This window comes from Hyperolius riggenbachi, chromosome 5, assembly GCF_040937935.1.
Source record: "Hyperolius riggenbachi isolate aHypRig1 chromosome 5, aHypRig1.pri, whole genome shotgun sequence".
NCBI lineage: Eukaryota > Metazoa > Chordata > Amphibia > Anura > Hyperoliidae > Hyperolius > Hyperolius riggenbachi.
This window is the reverse complement of record NC_090650.1, coordinates 141,227,560-141,249,428: the sequence shown is the minus strand read 5'-3', so window position 1 is coordinate 141,249,428 and position 21,869 is coordinate 141,227,560. Positions and strand designations below refer to the sequence as shown.

Sequence of the window (21,869 nt, the reverse complement as noted above, 5' to 3'; positions counted from 1 at the left end):
CAAATCCATTTAGCTATAGTCTGTCTAGATGCTTGCCCACAATTTTTGGAACCATATAAAATGAATAAATGAGATGTCTTCCTAAACTCCCTAGTTCTTGTCAAATAGGCCAAAATAGCACGTCTTACATCTAAACAGTGAAACTCAGACTCTTTAGCACAAGAAGGTTTGTCACAAAAAGACGGAAGAATAATACTTTGTGATCTGTGAAAATCCGACAAGACTTTCGGTAAATAATTCGGATCAAGCCGGAGAACCACTTTGTCCGGAAAAATCGTCAAAAACGGATCCTTAATAGACAAGGCCTGAAGATCTCCCAGTCTTCTGGCCGACGTAATTGCAACTAAAAAGATAACTTTAAGCGTCAAAAATTTTAGATCGATTTCCTCAATGGGTTCAAAAAGGCTTTTGGTCAATATATTGAGGACCAGGGAAAGATCCCATTGTGGAACAATTTTTTGTTTGATAGGAGTGGATTTTTGTACTGCTCGAAAAAAATCTCTGATTAACCTTTCTTGTGCCAGAGGTCTATCTAGTAGAATAGACAACGCAGAACACTGCACTCTGAGCGTACTGAGGGACAATTTCATCTCCAGACCCTCCTGGAGAAAGTCCAGAATAGTACCAAGCTCAGATCGAATTCTATTATGCGACACGCACCATGAATCAAACACCTTCCACACCTTCCTATAAATTTTGTGCGTGATAGGTTTCCTACACTTCAATAATGTATCAATCACTTTCTCAGATATCCCCTTATTCCTAAGAATTAGCCTCTCAGGATCCAGGCCGAAAGATTGAACAGCTCCGGCCTGGGATGAAATACGGGCCCCTGTCGCAACAGATCCGACCTCAACGGGAGTGGTAATGGAGACTGAACTGACAGACTCAAGAGTGTGGCAAACCAAACCCTCTTGGGCCAGGCAGGTGCGATCAGAATCAAGTTTGCCTTCTCCTTTTGCACCTTCTCTAAGACTCGTGGAATTAACTTTAAGGGCGGAAAGGCATAGCCTAGATTGAATGTCCGTGGTACTGACAGTGCGTCCAATCCCAGAGAGTTCGGACTGCTGTGGAGAGAGAAAAACTGAGCTATCTTTGCATTGATTGGAGAGGCGAAAAGATCGATCTCTGGAAAACCTAGTTTTCCTGTTATCCAGAGGAAAACGTCCTGATTCAATTCCCATTCCGACTGATCGAGTTCGTGGCGGCTCAAATAATCCGCCTCCACATTTAAGGATCCCTTTATGTGAATCGCTTCAACCGACAACAGATTTGCTTCTGCCCAGCAAAAAATCTCTGTGGACAAGAGGTACAGACTCACTGATCTGGTGCCCCCTTGCTTGTTGAGATACGCCACCGCGGAAACGTTGTCGGAAAACACCAGAACATGCCTGTTCCGTAAAATTTCCTGAAAAGCAAAAAAGGCCTCCAGCACTGCCCGAAGCTCTCTGAGATTGGACGGGCTTCTTGCCAGCTTTTTGGACCATGTCCCCTGTGCCTGGTAACCTAGGGTCGTGGCCCCCCAACCCCATGAACTTGCATCTGTGTGAACTCTGACTGGGTCTTCCTGTCTCCACACTCTGCCCTGAACTAGACTGGAAATGTCCAGCCACCAATGTAAGCTTTGCTTTACATGACCCGGGATCTGCACTATCTTCTCTAGAGATTCCTGAGTCTTGTCCCAGATTGCTAGTAGCCACCTTTGCAGGCCCCGACTGTGGAACTGTGCCCAAGAGACCGCCGGGAGTGCTGCTGTCATCAAACCCAAAACTTTCATTATGTTTCTGATGGATGTTTCTTGTGACAGTAAAAGGTCTCTTAATTCTGACTGTAATTTTTCTATCTTTACTGTGGGAAGGAAAATCCTGCCTGTTATCGAATCGATTACATAGCCCAAAAACACAATTGTCTGGGTTGGTGTCAAGTGGGATTTCTGATTATTATCCATCCCAAATGTGTTAGAGTTTGGATTACTTGGTCTCTGTGCTGTATTAACGTCTGCTCTGTTTTGGCAAAAATTAGCAGGTCGTCTAAATAAGGAATTATCTCTATTCCTTGAAGCCTTAGAAACTTCATTACCTCGGCTAGCACTTTCGTGAAAATTCGAGGGGCTGTCGCAATTCCGAAGGGGAGTGCTTGAAACTGGTAATGGCGACACTGTCCCTGTGATTGAATTGCGAATCTCAGAAACCTCTGATGCGACTGGGCGATGGGGATGTGTAAATATGCGTCCTGTAAATCTATTGACACAAAGAACTCCTTCCCCTGCAGTAGGGCCTTTACTGAGGAGATGTTCTCCATTCTGAACCTCCTGTAGGTTAAATAAGGGTTTAGAGACTTCAGATTCAGAATGAATCTGAAATCCCCTGTACTCTTTGTCACCAAGAACACGTGGGAATAATACCCCTGGTACTCTTCCTTTTGGGGTACCGTAAGTATTACCTGCTTTGCAATTAATTTTGAAATTTCTGCTTGAAGACCGTCTGCCCTCCTCTGTTCTCGAGGAAGACTGTTCACATAGACCCTGGTGGGGGGTGGAACAAAAAATTGCGGACGATAACCGTCCCTTATAATTTTTTAAATAAAAGGATCTGGATTTATTTGACACCACTGGGAAACAAAATAAAGAAGCCTCCCCCCCACTGGCCGAGAGTCACTTATTTTCCTTGGGGTTGTTGGGTTTAGCAAGGGCAAATCCCCCTTTCCCCTTGCCTGCTGGAAAAGACCATTTCCTTTGTTGTGACTGAGATTTGGGCTGATCCTCGCCCCTTTGTCCAGGCTTTTTGAAAATTCCCTGTTTTTTAAATTGAAAAGGTTTACGTTTACTGGGGAATTGCTTACCCTTTTCAGCTGAACGGGAAAGAATATTCTCTAATTCACTCCCGAAAAGCAAATTCCCCTCAAAGGGGACCGAACATAATTTATTTTTAGATGTCAAGTCCCCCTCCCAGGTCTTGAGCCAAAGCGCTCTCCTGGCAGAATTGATAAGAGCTGTAGTGCGGGCCGAAACTCTAATAATTTCCACCGCCGCGTCTGTCAGAAAAGCCACCGACCTCAAAACCACCGGTAGAGACTTGACATATGTATTTAAGGCTTTACCTGAAGTAATATGTGAAATCAAATTCTCCATCCATACTTTTAAATTTCTGGATATACAAGTAGCTGCCACACTCGGTAAGAAGGCAAACGAGGCAGATTCCCAAGCCTTCTTGAGTAATAAATCAATTCTTTTATCCATAACATCTTTAACCACCCTGGCGTTCTGATTAAATCGCCAGGGTGGCTGCGGGAGGGTTTTTTTTAAATAAAAAAAAAACTATTTCATGCAGCCAACTGAAAGTTGGCTGCATGAAAGCCCACTAGAGGGCGCTCCGGAGGCGATCTTCCGATCGCCTCCGGCGCCCAGAATAAACAAGGAAGGCCGCAATGAGCGGCCTTCCTTGTTTTGCTTATATCGTCGCCATAGCGACGAGCGGAGTGACGTCATCGACGTCAGCCGCCTCCGATCCAGCCCTTAGCGCTGGCCGGAACTTTTTGTTCCGGCTGCGCAGGGCTCAGGCGGCTAGGGGGGCCCTCTTTCGCCGCTGCTCGCGGCGAATCGCCGCAGAGCGGCGGCGATCAGGCAGCACACGCGGCTGGCAAAGTGCCGGCTGCGTGTGCTGCACTTTATTTGATAAAAATCGGCCCAGCAGGGCCTGAGCGGCAGCCTCCGGCGGTGATGGACGAGCTGAGCTCGTCCAGACCGCTCAGGAGGTTAAGAACCCCAGCGTCCTCAAAGGAGAGGTCCGCATTTTTTGAATGTTTAGACAACGAAGCATCAATCTTTGGACATTTTGTAAATTTTTCCATGTCTGACTGAGCAAACGGATATTTTCTTTTCGCTAACTTTGGGATAAACAATCGTCGCTCCGGCTCCTGCCATTGCGATGCAATAATGTCTTTAAGAGCCTGGTGAAAAGGAAAAACTCTACCCGTTTGCTGCGCCAGACCGGAATAAACCTGATCCTGAACTGAAAGTTCCTTTTGAACCTCCATAATTTGTTCAGTGGTGTATACAGCTTTAAGTAGTTCATTAACCTCGTCTGTATTACACAAAAATCTTGCTGGCTTTTTACACTCTTCATCCGAGTCCTCCTCTGATTGATCATTTTCCCCCTCCTCAAGCTCAGAGAAATTACCCCTGCTCTCTAAATCCTCCCTCTCTTCCTCCTCCTCTTCATCCTCCCTCAGAGCCCCCCCAAAATCAACTGGTAACTGAGAAGGGCCTGCAGGAGGGTCTGATTCGCCCAAATCACCTGTGGTAGGAGGAGGAATGGACACAATAGGAGCAGAGGAATGCCCAGCTTCAGAGACCCCAGTGGAACCCGACAAAATAGACTCTTTAAATTTGCTTAAAGTCTCAGTCATATCCTTATTGACTGAACGCATTACATTTTTAAATATAGCTGATGACTCTGAGGCTATAACTGCATCAATACATTTCTGACATAGACTCTTCCTATAACTGGAAGACAATTTTGACAGACATTGGCAACATCTCTTAGATCTAGGCCTATCACTAGAGCCACCAGATTTAGACTCCACCTTGGCCTGCAAAAAATAACAGAGACAAAGAAACTCCATTCAATACTTAACTCCATGGAAAGTTTCATAAAGGGAGAAGAAATCTCCCACTCACCCTACCATCTGATTGTTTGGCTGTGGAGGCTGAGGATGCGGACGCCGACGTTGCTGCAGTTAGTGTGGTAGCTGTCGGTGCACTGCTTAAGGACGCGGAGGCCGCTGAAGCGTTTGCCGAATCCATTATGCCCCATGGCGGACTCTCCCCGGCGTCCTTTCATATGCGCATGTCATTGACGTCACTGCCGGTTGCTTCCCTCTCCCCGGAAGCGTGTCATGCGCCTCACCACTGCGTCCTCCGTCAAAAGCCGGCTTCGGACAGACGCGCAGGAGGAAGGAAACTGGCCCACCCTGTTCCACCCGAGGGTGTCCAGTACAATGGCGGCGGCGGCAGCACGTTCTTCCGGACTCCTCCAGTCCCCGGCTCACTAAGGTACTACCGCCTAGGATAAAGAAACTCACCCTCCGGTGAGAAAAAAATAAGAAATAGGAGCTACTTTTCCGTGTGTTTCCGGGCGGAAACACAAATACACTGGAGGTTAGAGGGAGGGCGGGAGCATTTAATCCTTTTCTGATGTGTTTCAGCAGGTGTCTGGGCGTGCCCAAACTCCTGAAGGACGTGTCCCAGCTGAGGGATGGAGAAAGGTGGCTATATAGGTCACTGATTTGTTTTTGTTTTGTTTTTGAATGTCAGAAATGTATATTTGTGAATGTTGAGATGTTATATTTGTTTCACTGGTAAAAATAAATAATTGAAATGGGTATATATTTGTTTTTTTGTTAAGTTGCCTAATAATTATGCACAGTAATAATCACCTGCACACACAGATATCCCTCTAAAATAGCTAAAACTAAAAACAAACTAAAAACTACTTTCAAAAATATTCAGCTTTGATATTAATGAGTTTTTTGGGTTCATCGAGAACATGGTTGTTCAATAATAAAATTATTCCTCAAAAATACAACTTGCCTAATAATTCTGCACTCCCTGTATGTGTGCATTGGAACAATAAAAGCACATTGTACCTTGAAGACTGTGTGCGGATCCCTCTTTTGACTGTTGGAATGATTACCCACACACGTATTTGGGCAGGGAAGTGCAGCCTTTTGAAATTAATTCAGGCAAAATTGCGTGCAAGAAAAAAAAAACTTGATGGTTGGCAGCTTTTTTCGGCATCACAAACACGAATCCCTGTAGCCGTGCATGACAACAGAACAAATGCCAAACGGGACCTTAAGCATCATACATGTGCTCATCCAAGGTAACCCTTTTCAACTTTTGTTCAATCCTTAGGGCAAAAGTTTGGAGAATGAGCCCTGTACAGACACACATTTGGATATAGCCGAGTGGCATGTACAGCTTAATGGAGGAGAAACTCTGGATGGCCCATGAGCAAGTGGCATCCTGTAGCGCGGTTTGTCACTTGTCATTTAGCTAAACGATGTCATGAAGCAGTTGTACGCACATTTGATTCTGGACCAAGATTTTGCAGAACAATTGTTTTGACCAAATACAGTATTATTTAGTGTGCGCACAAGCCTTTTATAATCTAAGGCATACTGATATACTATTTCTGGGCTTTATAGACAGTGGAAAATCCATTGCCTCAGCAAAGAAACTTTAGGCAGGAGTGCTGCAATAAATGGGGATTATCCAGCTGACATTAATATTAACACATGGTACTAGCTCTACCTGATCAGTCAAAGTATTATGTCTGTGGGCATCCTTCAAGTGGTATTCCCTGCAGTTGTGATCTATAACTCTGGATTTTTTTTTTCTATTCCTGTATTTGAAAAGACAGCCACACACATAGTTCAGCCTTCCAGCCTGCAAGGGGAGTAGCGGGTATGCCAGTGTTCTGATTAGTGAAAAAAGAGGGTCCACCCGCTGTTCCAAGTGGTAAGGTAATGCTGCAGACTGGAACTTTACCCCTGGCAGTCTCTTCTGCAGCATGTGGATTTTTTTTTGTAGACCTGGTAAGCTTCCTTTTGCAATGGAGATAGTCACTGTTGATCAAGCTGTGCACTGGATGGAGTAATTGTGCTAGTGGTGGAAGATATATTGGTGTTGATGCTTTTTCTGGAAGATTGTTCATAAGCAACATTACATTTCCAGCAACACACTAAGAAGGAATTATGAAGAGGGAATAACACACCAAACTGACTGAATAGGAAGAGATAAGAGATTTTGAAGGAATGTGGGATTTTGCAACAGTCCTTCAAGTGCAATCACTCAGAAAATGTTGCATGCAGTGCAACTTGCAATGCTGCGGTGGGATCACCCTCATAGGGATCCACTGTACTAGCACTTTTCCCACCGCCGACTGATCGCCCCCAAAGCGTACCAAGTGTGAGCTTGCTCTTAGTGGTTTCGCCTGTCTGATCATGTAATGCAGTGTAATGTGTGAATAGCAGAACTGCATGAACATTATTTTTTTAAATGACAAGTAAAAATATATAATAATAATTCCTTTTTTTTGTATAGCACTTTTCTCCTGTTGGACTCAAAGCGCTTGCAAGGCAGCCACTAGAGCACACTCAGTAGGCAGTAGCAGTGTTAGGGAGGCTTGCTATTAAAGGGATACTTAAGTCAGATAAAAAAGGGGCAGTTTTACTTAGTAATAAACGACAGGATAGAGGGAGAAGTGGAGAGTGAAGCTAACACAAACAGCGTTTGAATATATAAAAATTGTAATATTACTTTATTATATCAAAAGAGAAGGGACAAAAACAAACGCACATATATAAACAACTATAAAAATTAGCTGGGTGGCCACCCTGCGACCATGCTGGTACCTTCACATTCACACTATCACAAAAAGTTCTAAATTGCTGGATCCAAGGGCAAAAAATTAGGAGCAAGATTCCAATTTGCTTCAAAAGGACCAACCATGAATGCATAAAAGTTCAGTACCCAGGTGCTTCCAAATACCGGCTGTATTAGGTCAAAGTGATCAGCAGTATAACCAAGGGTTGGTGGCCGGTGAGGCACTAGACCAATCAATCAAACAGGTTGGATGGAGTTTGAGAGTAAAGCACATGAGCAAGTAGCATAGTCAGCAGAAGCATGTGAGCAGCAGTGCAAGCCAATATCGCATCAGAGCATGTAGACAGCAATATACAGCAAGAAGCCAGTTTGCCATGCAGGGCGTCAGCGTTATCTTACCATCCGGGTACCGTTTCATGTATGTCTGTATGACCTTACTGTTTCAGATGATGCAAACGAAGCCGTGATGGTGCTGAACTCCTCTGTCCTGGTTGAGGCATTAATGGCCGCTGTAGCTGTCATGTAAAGGGGCTTGAAGTAGGTAGCCACAGAATCCTCCAGAGGGGAACCTCTCCAGCTGCAGGAGGTCATGTGGCTGGATGCAAAAGCCGCTCGGAATCCCGCAATGTGCAGTGTGGCTCGGCAGGCCGGCGGGGGCACAGAAGTCCAGCTAAAAGTCCACGCCACGCAGTTTTACTTACCTGGGACTTCTACTGGCCCTCTGCAGTCACCCTGTGCCCACACTGGTACTAAACAATCCTCCGGTCCCCCGTCTCAGTTTGGCTTTCGGTGACCAAGCCTACTGCAACCTCAGTAGAGATTTTCTCGTGCTGCGCCTGTGCAGGATGCTCCAGGCAACGGGAGTGCGAACGAGGACTCCTGTGGCCAGAGCAGGCGCAGTGGCTGGCGACATGCTATGTCGCAGAAAGCGAAACTGAGCCGTGGCGGGGACTGGAGGATCGTTGAGGCGTAAGGGCATAGGGCGACTGCAGGGGGCCAGTAGAAGCCCCAGGTAAGTAAAACTGCTTTTAAAAAAAAAAAAAAAAAATCTGACTTTAGGTATCCCTTTAATGTGCTGCACACAGCCAAAATAAAAAAAAATCTACAGTAAAAGTTTGAAATTGAAAGCTGACCTTTGTCTGGCTACTGGAAATTAGCAGTTTCACTTACACATTTTGTCTACTGAGAAAAATCAAAACGTTGAGAAAAATCTAAAAAAAAAATAAAAAAAAAATGTTAAACTAAGTAAAGGGTCTTGCTCTACTGAAAACAGTATAAATATTAAAAAAAAAAAAAAATTATGTTCTGTTCTCTTCAGACTGGGATGGAACATAACTACTTTTTTAGCTAGTCCTCTTATGCAGGCCATTCATGCATCGATTTTCATGGTCTGTTACCAGCAGATTCGAGGGAATCTGAGAATAGATTATGCCGCATCAATTGTAATTTCAATGTATTTTTCTAAAAATCAATACAAAATTATTGATCGGATGGAAATTCTCCATCGATCGAAGGAAGCACAAGAGCAGCAGTAAATCAGTGCAACATTGTGGATTAAAAGATTTCATGACCATTTATTAAAAATCTGTGTGCGGTGTGTGGAAGAATTCAATCCCTCTCTGAGATTCAGATCAGAGTGGGATCTATTAGTTTGCCATCTACGTGTGTATGTTATGCCTGGTATACTCCCATGCAACTGCCAGTCAGATTGATGGTCGAAACAATTTCCAACAGGTCCAATCTGATTTCCGATCATTTTTCTGATTGATTTTGTATAGAAGTGATTGCAAAATTGATCAGAAATCAGATCGGAGAGGCCGGAAATGATCAATCCGACTGTCAATCTGATGGAAATTGCATCGTGCGGACCAGGCATTAGGCTCTTACTATTTGGCTGTGTTCTAAAGACTGATCAATCAATAAACCTTGAGAGGCAGACATGGATTGCATAGCTCTACTGGCTGCTATAGGTAATGCCACCACTATTTATTTACGCCACTAGTTATTAGGGAGTTATGTTGCCTCAACGCATGGCAGAAAATGCAGCCATGTTTGAGAATACATACATGTGCCGCTAGTCTACACACCTCAGGCAGCTTTTTTTGCTTAGCATTTCTGTATCAAAGAAACAGGGACGTAAATAAAACACTAACCAGCTTGTGTAAAAAATATCTTTATTTTCCATCAAAATATCAAATATCACAGTTCACCTCAGGAAGCCAATCTTTTGTCTTTTTTTCCCAGCACTTTCTTCCTGGTTCAATGTGCTCTGCAGAGACAGGTGTAAGGACTTTGTAACACGCTTTCCTGTCTGTGAAGAAAGAAAACAGTTAAACTCCAAGATGCCGTATTACATCTGACCTCATACGGTTACATGTGTGCACCGCGTGTTTGTAATAAATATGCAGTAGTCAGGATAAATCAATTTGATTCCCCCATTCTTTCATAGTAATAAAACGCACTTGTGCATAATTTTGACAGGTCACAAGATCTTTTGCCACAACAACGGTTCAGAGTTTACACACTCTCTACGTACAATGATAGCTTTACTTTAGGCCAGTGGTCCTCAAACTAAGGCCCGCGGACCGAGTGTGGCCCCCTGAGGCTTTTTTACTGGCTCCCCACACACAAAATGTATTACTTATAGATGCTGTCAGCGACATCTTTAAATATTGTTGGTCCGCATATAGAATAGCAGTGCTTGCACCACCCATCAACATGGAAGCCAGAAAGCAGTAATTCGCTGGTTTCCAATCAAATTCCACATCAGGTGACACTGCTGTCCAATTGGACTGCAGGCTGTCACCTGGGTATGCTTCACTGTCTGGTCCACAAAGACTTATACATCATTTTATGTATACTCCGGCCCTCCAGCAGTCTGAAGTATGTTGACCCGACCCTCGACCCAAAATGTTTGGGGACCCCTGCTTTAGGCGTTCCACTCAAAAACAGTTAATGCCAGTTTCTGTTTCTAGTCTTAATTTCCTCTGCAGTCAGCGGAAAGACGGCTCACGCTGCTCCTGCTGAAAATGGTCGTGTTAAATACTTTTCCCACTGAGTTGCAGCCGATTTACCTTGTTTTTCTGCTAATTTGAGCTTCAGCTATTGCTCAAATTAGTCACTGAGCGCCACTATAATCGCAAACCGCATTTTGGCCTATGGCAGAATGCAAATCATCAAGCAAGTTGTCGCATCTAACAAGCAAGCTGGAAAAATCTCAGGCTGACGTGGTCGACCAAGTGCACGGCAGTAACGCAGTGCGATATGGGTGACAAGTGACAGATCCACCGTTGTCCCTCTAAATGTTAATGTGCCCCCCCCCCATGCATTAAAAGCTCTCACCTGTCCAGCCAATGAGTCCAGCTGCTTCTTCTTCTGCATATTTGGGTCCCACATGGCTGACACACTGGTGTGTGTGATGTGCTATGCATAGAAGCCATGTGGGATGCCAATGATGAGGAAGGAGCATTAACATTTGAGGAGACAGCAACAGAGACAGCGAATGCGGCATAAAAAAGCAGATTCCCACAAGATTTCATGCTGAAGTCGATCGGGAATTGACCTGTGGTGTATGGACAGCCAGCAGGTCTCTCACTGATCAGATCTGATCAGAGAGAGATCTGTCTCTTGGTTGATCTGCCCATACATCGCTAGATGTATGCACACCTTTAGTGAATTTAAGGTCTGACTGAGAAAGCCAAACCCATTAATTACAAAGAGTGCCCACATCCATTTGGCCTTCTGGTAGATTTCTCTAATTTGGAAGTAAAAGAGAACATTTTAATGGAACAAAAAAAAAAAAAAAAAGTTATGAATAACCAGTATTAAAGGTGCACTAGAATAACACTGATGGAAGTGAAAATGGAGTAGTTCTACATGTGTCTTGCTGATTATACAATGACCTGGTTCGTAATCAGAACCCTACGAAGAAAGATGAGAAAATTACATGAATGAATATTCATAAAAGCTGTGGGTAGTGATGCTATTTTAATTTACAAAAAACAGATATGTTAATGAGACATTATGCAGTAGTTAAAGTCTGTTTTCAATAATTATCAAGCTATTCGTGCAAGAAACTATCTTAGTTGGGTGCGGGTGTTGAAATCGGAATTAACACTGAATGTCCTGTCGACAGGATCAGTTTAGTGCAGAAACAGGATCAGTCCACCACATCAGCCCATGTATGGTTAAGCATTGCTCACAATCTGATTGTGGACAGTATTGTATTTTTGGTGCACCAGATTTCAATTTCTCAAAAAAACAAACAACCCCCCCCCCCCCCCCCCCCCAAAAAAAAAACCAGTTATGCTTTTACCTCAATCATTTCAAAAATACTTTCAGGGTCCAGGCTGCCTTTGCCCATTTTTCTTATGCACGTCACAGTACCCTTACTGTTTACAGCAACCAGGAGGCTGGCCAAAGAGCAGGCTTCTTCTTGTAATGTGGCATCTACCACGTGGCGATGACCTATCTGTACAAAACAAAATGATATCTTAAATAAAATGTAAGAATTATATTTCTCTATCACAGAAACATTCTGTCAATTATATAGCTGCTGGTGAGTCCACTTAAGAATACTCTGCAAAAAAATTTAAAAGCAAATACAAAAAGCAGTACAAACTTAGATATATCGATATGGTGACTATAGACTGGACTCAACAGACCAATGGGAATCCTCCTTCAACCAGTGAACCAAAGAGAATTCTCCCTGGGTAGCGAGGATTGCCTATAGTCTGTTTGCAGATAAGAAAAGTGCACATTTTTACTGCTGTCTGCATTGAAAGTAAATGTTCTTACTTTCAAATGTTCTTTAATATACGGTACCTAAGAGTAGGTACTTCAATTATAGTTTAGGGAGTTTAATCCCACTTTAAATGTTTGCCTAACAAAGTAGCTTTTAAGGTTGTGCTTGAATATCTGGGGGTTTGATAAGTGCTCAGTGGATTGTGGAATTATGTTCCAAAAGAGTGGTTAGCGAAAAGTCTTACATTTAGTAATAGGAGGAGATGACTAGTGGATGAGCAGACAGTTTGCTTGCAGAACAGAAATTATGTTTGTAATGATCTGGAGGGGCCACATTAAACCGAGCTTGGTAGGTAAGGGTTAGAGTATTTAGCTACAACATTTGTATAATAGGCAGAGTGTAATTTATGGGATGAGGGATTTCTGCCTTTGGTTCGATTCCCGACTCAAGTCAGTATGTAAAACAATAAGGAGTCTTTGAGCAAGGCTCCGTAATGATCCTGGTTGAGCGTGGAGCAAGTGACTGTAGCCCTGAAGCGATTTGAGTCCCCCAGGAGAAAAGTGCGATATAAACGTTCTCGGTCTTGTCTAAGAGACTTTATAGAATATCTAATTTCTAGGCCAAGATCTAATTTACAAGGCATACAGCATTAGATATGATTAGGCATTTGCAATTGCTTATAATGCTTTGTAAATAGGATTAGGTGCATGTACATGTATTCAGTGTTTCAGAATGTATACTTTTTAGTGAGTGGATTTTATTGTGAGAATACATTAAAGATCTATACTTTTAGAATATAGTGATAGCGTAATGTTATTACTAACATGTTTGTTCTTACATTTTTGTCGTCTAGAGGTAACAATTTACTGCTCTCTTTTTTTCATCCTCAGATTGATACACCAAACTACCGTCTATCACAAACAGGTAAGGCCAAAGTTCTTAGTGAGCAATTAAAGTAAGTATGTGTGGTATTAAGGCTAAGCATCAGGCAACCTTCCAACTTCATGAACACTGGCTGGTGCCACAGATCTCTGCTGATCCCTACCATGCCCCTATGATGATAGCGGAATCTAAATATGGACTTGACTACCAACTCCCTCCCCTATCCCACCTGATACCTGACTGGCCTCGCTTTTTATGCAGAGGCCAGCCAATTATATTCAAGGGATTTGGAGTGAGGGGGGCTGGTGAAGGAAAGGCTTGGCATAAAGGAGGAGGAGAGGCATGACAGCAGGAATCAAATTCACTAGGGCTAAGCAGGAATGTACATGAGAACACATAGCATCATATTTCCATTTGTAAAGCTACTACAATGCGGAATCTAAATAGCTCATTTGACTTAAGACTTCATGTGGGCCATAAATGTGGCAATCTTTTGGAGCAATCCATAGTGCTTCTATATAACTAGTTGAATCCTGTACCTTGTTTTGAAAGGCTGGTATACTGCAATCTGTTTGAGCCTCGTCCTACAAGTACAGGGCACCCAATAAAATAATGAAGACCCTGAACCACAAGGATTTTATGTAGCTAACTACATGCAACCTTAAAGTCCCTTGGTAAAAGCACTGCAAAGTACAATACTACCTTTTTAAAATGACCCTCTGCTAAGAGGACTATAAAGGCTGCCATATGTATTCCTTTTAAACAATGAATATAGTCTGGATCTCCCAAACAGCTAATACTTCTGACTGACCCAGAACAAGTATACAGTGCTGTGACTAGATTCTGACCACACTGGCTGTATGCTTGTTTCAGGTGATGCCGGGATCACCATGCAAAGAGTTCATTTTGCCTTTGGGACCACTGCGTACATCTAGAACTGCTGAAATCATATTTCATAATACTTTGTGGCATGGAGGCTGAAAAGAGTAAATGCAACCGAAAAGACTGATAACCTGTTTCAACTCCTTTCAACCTCAGCTACATAGTGTATAGCGTGTACTAAGGAGATTAAAATCTAAATAAACCATTAAGAATTTCCCTCATACTAAATAGAGATTGTAAACAGACATATTGGGCCATATGCAATTCACTTTTTCTCCTGAGGTTTTCTCCTAGAAGATAATTTTTCATCTTCGATTTAAAATAACCTAATTATTCTGAGTATTTTCTTGTTTGCTGGTGGTTTAAAAGTTGTGAAAATATCTCCTAGGAGAAAACTCAGGTAAAAAAGTTACTTGCATATGGCCCATAGTCTATGGGTGGTAACCACTACGATGAAGTTCAATCTCTTTAGCTGATCTTTACACTTTGTAAGCATTCATGGCAAACATTGTTTTAAGTTGCTTACACTATTTTTTTCTTGCATACTAAACACAGCTATTCTACAGTACTGTATTGCTAACAGAGAGTGTCAGTTGGGATTGTCAGCCTCCTGACTAGTGTTGGTGTTCAAATTCGGGATCCTGCATTTGGAAACCTAAATTATGCCGCACACCGCACTTCATCACCCAGAGCAGTGGACTGGCTTGGGGTGGTCACTCACTTGCAGTTCAAGCCGTGCCTCGTGTGACTGATGCTTCCAACTTCCAGCTTGGAAGGAAGAAGCATCAGAATAAAGTGAAGTGAAACGTGGACCACAAACCTGTGATCCAGTCCACTACCGTGGATCCTGAAGTGCAGTGTTCGGCATAATTCAGGTTTCTAAATACAGGATTCCGAAATCGAAAACACCAGCACTACTACTGACCATCACCATTAGTCAGTCAGTGCAGGTGTGGAATATGAGTCACAAGATTGCCTATCCTGTGCAGCCAATATCTCATACATGGAGATAAATATTTTGGCATTCTATACTCTAAAGATATTACACATTTGTGCTGGCAAAAAAGTGCAATTTAACCGTCTACAAATTAAAACAGAATGATTTTCACAAAGTTGAAGACCAACGGCTGGCAGGATTTTCAACTTGTGCTACAAAGTTAAGAATGCCATGTCTACTAAGCATACCATGTCTACTATACATCTGTTAGACTGGAGTTATTACGATAACGAACTAAGATAACTATGTGAAGACCAGCTTTGGTTCCACTACCTTCCCATTCTTGATCATTAGTTGCGTATCCAATCTAGTGACAGTGAAGAACATGCACCTCCTGAAACTGAGATGGAAACTGCCTTTTCAGTGGTCATGTTCTGTCGACTGCAAGTCACTTCAACCTGTCTGGACTACTCCGATGAGTGACGTGAAGACTGCCTCACTTTTAAAGTAATAGGTTAATCTTCTGACAGAGGTTATATTGCTGTAGTTTAACTGGCATATAAACAAAAAGAGTTGAGCAGCACTGATGTATTTACAGTTTTTTTCTTTAATAAAAGTGGAATTTTATTTCAAAATTTACTATATAACTAGTGGCCTCAATAGCAAAGCAATGTATTTCATGGCTCCAGCATCATATTCCTTCCAGCCTCACCCATTCTTTAACCAGGAAGGTTGTACCATACAGAATTGTGTAATTAGAGACCACTGACGTACGCAGGGACCTGCTGAATTTAGACGCAACAATAGGCAATAGAGATTAAGGGTAAATGGAGCAGAAAGATTTCCCAGAAAAGTACTTAAGCAGAGAAAAAAATAAGTAAGTAAAAGTAATACCCTTTAAATGCTTAAAGTGGAACTGTCCTTAAAATTTGACACTGTAAAAATATCTGATGTGTTGCTTAATACTGCTTTAATTAATAAAAATGTATGTTTGCTGTAATATACCTGTCAGATGTCCTTATTTCTGTTACTGCTTTCTAGTGCAGTGTGTGCAGCCATATGTTGGTTGGCAAGTTTACAGTGCCATCCAGTTGATTTCTACTTCCTCCAGCCCCTCCTTCCTCAAGCAGCTCCTTTCTCCAATCAGTATGCAAATTAGCCTGTGATAGCGTACAATTACAGTGATGTCATCTGGCTGTGCCTGTGTATGTAATGTCTGCTGTGTTTTCCAGCCTGTCATTTTTCTGCTCTGTATTATTGTCTATCCTCTGTCAGCTTTATACTCTGCTTTTGTGTGTGCTCTGCTGCCAGTGTGATTTTTACACTGCAATTTGCCCTTGGCAGTGCGAGGTTTCAAAATTGTCCATTGAGATCTGTTACATGCCCATACACCACAGGCCAATTCACGACCAGATTTCAGTACAAAATCTTAGGAAAACATGTTCAATCATGTGGGCAGATTTGACCAGCAAAGACGTTCAATCGTGTCAGCAGATTTGACCAGCAAAGACATTCAATCGTGTCGGCAGATTTGACCAGCAAAGACATTCAATCGTGTTGGCAGATTTGACCAGCAAAGACATTCAATCGTGTTGGCAGATTTGACCAGCAAAGACATTCAATCGTGTCGGCAGATTTGACCAGCAAATGCGTTCAATCGTGTCGGCAGATTTGACCAGCAAAGACATTCAATCGTGTTGGCAGATTTGACCAGCAAAGACATTCAATCGTGTCGGCAGATTTGACCAGCACATGTGTTCAATCGTGTCGGCAGATTTGACCAGCAAAGACATTCAATCGTGTCGGCAGATTTGACCAGCAAATGTGTTTAATCGTGTTGGCAGATTTGACCAGCAAAGACATTCAATCGTATCGGCAGATTTGACCAGCAAAGACATTCAATCGTGTCGGCAGATTTGACCAGCAAAGACATTCAATCATGTCGGCAGATTTGACCAGCAAATGTGTTCAATCGTGTCGGCAGATTTGACCAGCAAATGTGTTCAATCGTGTCGGCAGATTTGACCAGCAAATGTGTTCAATCGTGTCGGCAGATTTGACCAGCAAAGACATTCAATCGTGTCGGCAGATTTGACCAGCAAAGACATTCAATCGTGTCGGCAGATTTGACCAGCAAAGACGTTCAATCGTGTCGGCAGATTTGACCAGCAAAGACGTTCAATCGTGTCGGCAGATTTGACCAGCAAAGACGTTCAATCGTGTCGGCAGATTTGACCAGCAAAGACGTTCAATCGTGTCATACACACATGCTCTGTACACATGCATACATACACACACGCTCTATGTACATACATACACACATGCTCTGTACACATACATACATACATACATACACACACGCTCTATGTACATACATACACACACACACACGCTCCATGTACATACATACACACACACACGCTCTATGTACATACATACACACGCTCTATGTACATACATATACACACACACTATGTACATACATACACACACGCTCTATGTACATACATACACATGCTCTGTACACATACATACATGCTCTGTACACACACACACACACACACACACACACACACACACACACACACACACACACACACACACACGCTCTGTATACACACACACACACACACACACACACACACACACACACACACACACACACACACACACACACACACACACACGCCCTGTACACATACATACTGTACATATGCTCTGTACACATACATACACATCATACATAAATACACACATGCTCTATATCACATACATACATGCACACATACATATACACACTGCATCCACACACAAACACAGCACCTCTCTCTCCTATTGCAGCAGTCAGCAGCAGGTCCTATCATCCACCTCTCTCCAGCGTCTTCAGTCAGTGTCTCGGAGGAAGGGGGGCGGAGACTGACATTCCTCTCGACACTGAGTGTATCAGCGTGTAATCAGCTCCGGGGAAGCAGAGAGCTCACAGAGGAGGGAGGGGAGAACAGGCTGTAAACAGCCCAAAACAAAGTACCCCAGTGTACTGTGCTTCAGTGCCACGGCAATGAACGTCATAGAGGTGAGGGGGGAATTCATGTATGTTATATTATAGAGTTTATTGAAATATTGGTTGCCATATATACTAATGTTTTTGCCTACAGTTTTAAACAAGGTTTGCAATGGTTTAATTTGATATTTAGAGGTCAGGTCCACTTTAACGTAATACCAGAAATGCTTAAGGGTTCATTTTAAATAGTGCCTTTATGCTCTTTTCAATATCTTTAGAAACAGGAAGTGTATGAAGACAAGCTACAGACATTTACAAATCCGTGCATGAGTAAATATTTACCTTGCTTAGCGTGACAATACAAGGGACACCTTCTACACTCAGACGCATGCAATCATAAGGATCATCTGACAATTCAATATCTTTAGTTCCTTCATCATCTTCCAGAACACGCACCTTTGGTATCCTAGTTTACACAAACAGTAAGAACAGTTAGTTTACATAAAATATTGTTCTTGGGATAAATTATACAGTAGATGCCCGCTCTATAAGGGTAGATTAAAAAGTCTTATACCTAATATACTTGCAACTATTGTAAAACAATGGCCGTGCTATTTTGTTTGGTATTGCTTACTTGCCAAATTTTATGTTCCTAACAAAAACTCTTCTACATTTTCAGGCAACTGAGAAACTTCTGAAAATGGAAAATTTTGAATTTTATGCAGTTATAAAGCAGTTATAAAGCACCTAATTAACAAAACACAGAATCAATCTATGAAGATTTAGCAAACACTTTAGAAGGCTCTTCTCCTTTGTACACACCTATTAAAGGGATACTGTTAGGGGGGGGGTCGGGGGAAAATGAGCTGAACTTACCCGGGGCTTCTGATGGTCCCCCGCAGACATCCTGTGTTGGCGCAGCCACTCACCGATGCTCCAGCCCCGCCTCCAGTTCACTTCTGGAATTTCTGACTTTAAAGTCAGAAAACCACTGCGCCTGCGTTGCCGTGTCCTCGCTCCCGCCGATGTCACCAGGAGTGTATAGCAGAAGCCCAGTATGGTCTGTGTCTGCGCAGTATGCTCCTGGTGCCATCAGCGGGATCGAGGACACGGCAACGCAGGCGGAGTGGTTTTCTGACTTTAAAGTCAGAAATTCCAGAAGTGAACCAGAGGCGGGGCCAGAGCATTGGGGAGTGGCTGCACCAACACAGGATGTCTGCGGGGGACCATTAGAAGCCCCGGGTAAGTTCAGCTCATTTTCCCCCGACCCCCCTACAGTATCCCTTTAAGTAGGGAAGCTCATGTGCAGGTCACCATACGACAAGGGCAAACAAAGAAAATGTCAACAGGATCCATGGCGGCCAGACCAACATGTGAACAAGAGTCTGATTGGACACGAAACGGCTGTAGTGCCGGTCTGACCTGTGCTTTTGGCTCCCTCACCCCTAGAGCATGCACTTTCCTAACAGTTTGTTAGGCTTTTAAGGCATGTCTGCACTGTCGTATGAACTTGCAAATCTGCGGTTAACATTAAATACTGAATTTGGACAGTGCCTGGGATTCCTTTTTTAGGTGTTTATTAAAGTATGTGAGTAACTTTAGAGAGTGATAAACCGTACCCCAGGGTGGCCAAAGGTTAGATACAATTGAATAGGACTTTAATGTTTATCTTATTTTGTTAAGACTGAGGCCCGGTGCGCACCAAAACCCGCTAGCAGATCCGCAAAATGCTAGCAGATTTTGAAACACTTTATTTTTCTGTAGCGTTTCACCTAGCATTTTGCGGTTTTGTGAAGAGTTTTTGGTGTAGTAGATTTCAGATATTGTTACAGTAAAGCTGTTACTGAACAACTTCTGTAACAAAAACGCCTGCAAAACCGCTCTGAACTGCCGTTTTTAATGTTAAGAACTATAACCCCTGCTAAACCACCACTATCCCGCGGCAAAACGAGGAGTTTATACCCCCCAAATCCCCCCTGCAAAATCCACGACTTTCTTGGTCATGGATTTTGCTGCTCATGGAGGCAGAGCTTTCAGCTGCAGCTCTGCCTCCATGTGCGTCAATCGCCGCGCGGATCACCGCCTCTCCCCCGCCCCTTTGTGAAGGAAGATTGAGAGGGGTGGGGAGAGGCGGTGATTAGCGGGCATTGACGCGCTGAGAGGCAAAGCTACAGTCATAAGCTCTGTCTCATCAGGAAGCGCTCCCCAGAGTTAGGAGAGGGGATTTGAGGGGTATAAACCCCTCGTTTTCCCGCGGGATAGTGGCAGTTTAGCAGGGGTTATAGTTCTTAACATGACTTAAAAAAGTGAATTTAGACTCGCTTCAGCGTCTCTTTAAAGGAAACCTGAAAGGACAAAAAAAAAAAAGTTTCACTTACTTGGTACAGCACAGGACACTCCCGGCGAAGGGGAGCACGAACGAGGTTGCATGCGGCCAGGGCCGTGCAGGCGCAGTGGCCATAGACTTGAAAGTTGGCGATACCTAAACCTAAACGCGGCAGGGGACCGGAGAATCGTTCCAAGGCCGCACAGGTACAGGGCGGCTAAAGGAGGCTGGCAGAAGCCCCAGGTAAGTGAAACTTTTTTTTTTTAAAGGGTTTTTGGGCCCTGTTTCTGATCCTTTCAGGTTTCCTTTAAAGGGTAATCACTCAGTCCTCAGAACAAACATGCCACATTATTCTCTTGGTGAAGCAAACTAGGTAAAAAAAAGATCTGGCACTCCCTATCCTTGACGTATACACCACAAGGGTGAAATATCCAGCACATCTAGAGATCCTAGATGTCTTAGATCATTTATTTAAACTTACACATGGACAAGTCAAATATTTAATAACAGTTATAAAAGGAAAAACCGTTAATAGGTGAATTAAGTAAAACAACTGACAGCATAGCAAATGCTGTACATAATAGCGTGTGAAACACGGGTGGAGCAAACAACAGTTTCTGTGCACAAAGTAGATATTAAAGGATACGTTCAGGCACATCTTATTTGTTTAAAGCAAGCCTGTAGAAAAAATTAACACTCACTCAACCCCCAAATATTATGTCACTAGTAGTTCCACTGAAATTAAAGAGGTTTACAGAGAATTCTAAAAGCCAGTACAAAATATAACTGAATCACGCATAGCTAAACAGCCAAGGCTAAACATCACTGTCAGGGATACATACCAATATACAACAATATATAGATCTAGGAAGTTTTTCTAATGCTGAAACCAGGACAATTACTGTAAAAGTGGTTGTCCTCAATGATTGTCTGCATGCTACTATATGTTACTTACTACAGTGCCATTTTAACGAATTTTAGTGTACTGTTAAAACCCAGCTCCAGAGAAAACAAATATTATATTCTGTAAAGTGTAGAATGGGGTTTAGAGACTAATTTTTTCTGCCTTCTGTGTTCCCACTGTGCAGACTCTCTCACTTTGCTTCCCTGTAGCAATCTCACGCTTTAAATAGGACAACTGGCAGCCAAATTAAACAAATGTAAAAGTAGTTATTGTTTTTCCTGGGATTGGCAAGGTAGGTAAATGCAAATCTGGTCCTGCAATCAAAGAGAGGAAAGCTGTTTGTAAAGCAATAAGGCTGTTACCTTACCACACTGTATCTCCTTACGGCAACAAACGTAATAAGTCAGCATACTTTCATTATTGATTAGGGCTGCTATTCTGTAAAGATTAAGTTATGTGGATGATATTACCAAGTTGTTTCTGTTAAGCTGCCAGACAAGTTATTGTCAAAAGACTTTGCTGTTTACATCCACTTGTCATGCTTTTCTGGCTTAATAAGCGCCACAAAGAACCAATGATGGCCTCTAGGGGTCTCACCATTCAGCAGGAGGCTACATGAGATCATAGCTCCATTCACCCTGGAGACATTCTGCAGCTTGTACAGTAAAAGCATGTTTCAGCAAGCCTGTGCTTCTATACATCTGCACTTCAGTTTAGGTGATCTACATGGATTAAGACTTCCAGCAGCTTACTTGCATTTGAGAGCTATTTCCGTGCTTCATTTGTTAGCATTACATCTATTTTAG

The 21,869-nt window shown here is 42.9% G+C and overlaps 2 protein-coding genes across 2 annotated transcripts in view; one reads left to right on the top strand and one right to left on the bottom strand.

The window, feature by feature from the left end:
• Window positions 1-9,544: 9,544 nt before the first annotated feature.
• LOC137519331 (exosome complex component RRP42-like) lies at window positions 9,545-21,736 on the bottom strand. The gene is made up of 4 exons (XM_068238284.1): window positions 21,591-21,736; window positions 18,176-18,299; window positions 11,703-11,858; window positions 9,545-9,698 (listed from the first exon to the last, which is right to left on the bottom strand). Exons 1-4 carry the CDS (start codon window positions 21,734-21,736, stop codon window positions 9,594-9,596), a joined length of 531 nt encoding a protein of 176 aa, XP_068094385.1. The 3' UTR covers window positions 9,545-9,593.
• ZDHHC3 (zinc finger DHHC-type palmitoyltransferase 3) overlaps window positions 17,802-21,869 on the top strand; it is a 321,718-nt gene continuing 317,650 nt past the window's right edge. The window contains exon 1 of the mRNA XM_068236325.1: window positions 17,802-17,905. The gene's annotated coding sequence lies outside the window, so the exon portion shown is untranslated. The remainder of the gene's footprint in view (window positions 17,906-21,869) is intronic.

Coding starts and splice junctions, on each gene's coding strand:
- LOC137519331 (XM_068238284.1), bottom strand. CDS start 21,736: ATGCTTTTACTGTACAAGCTGCAGAATGTCTCCAGGGTGAATGGAGCT. Junction 18,300..21,590: donor GAAAAGCATGACAAGTGGAT/GTAAACAGCAAA, acceptor TGTGTAAACTAG/GATACCAAAGGTGCGTGTTC. Junction 9,699..11,702: donor GTATTTTTGAAATGATTGAG/GTAAAAGCATAA, acceptor CTTTCTTCACAG/ACAGGAAAGCGTGTTACAAA.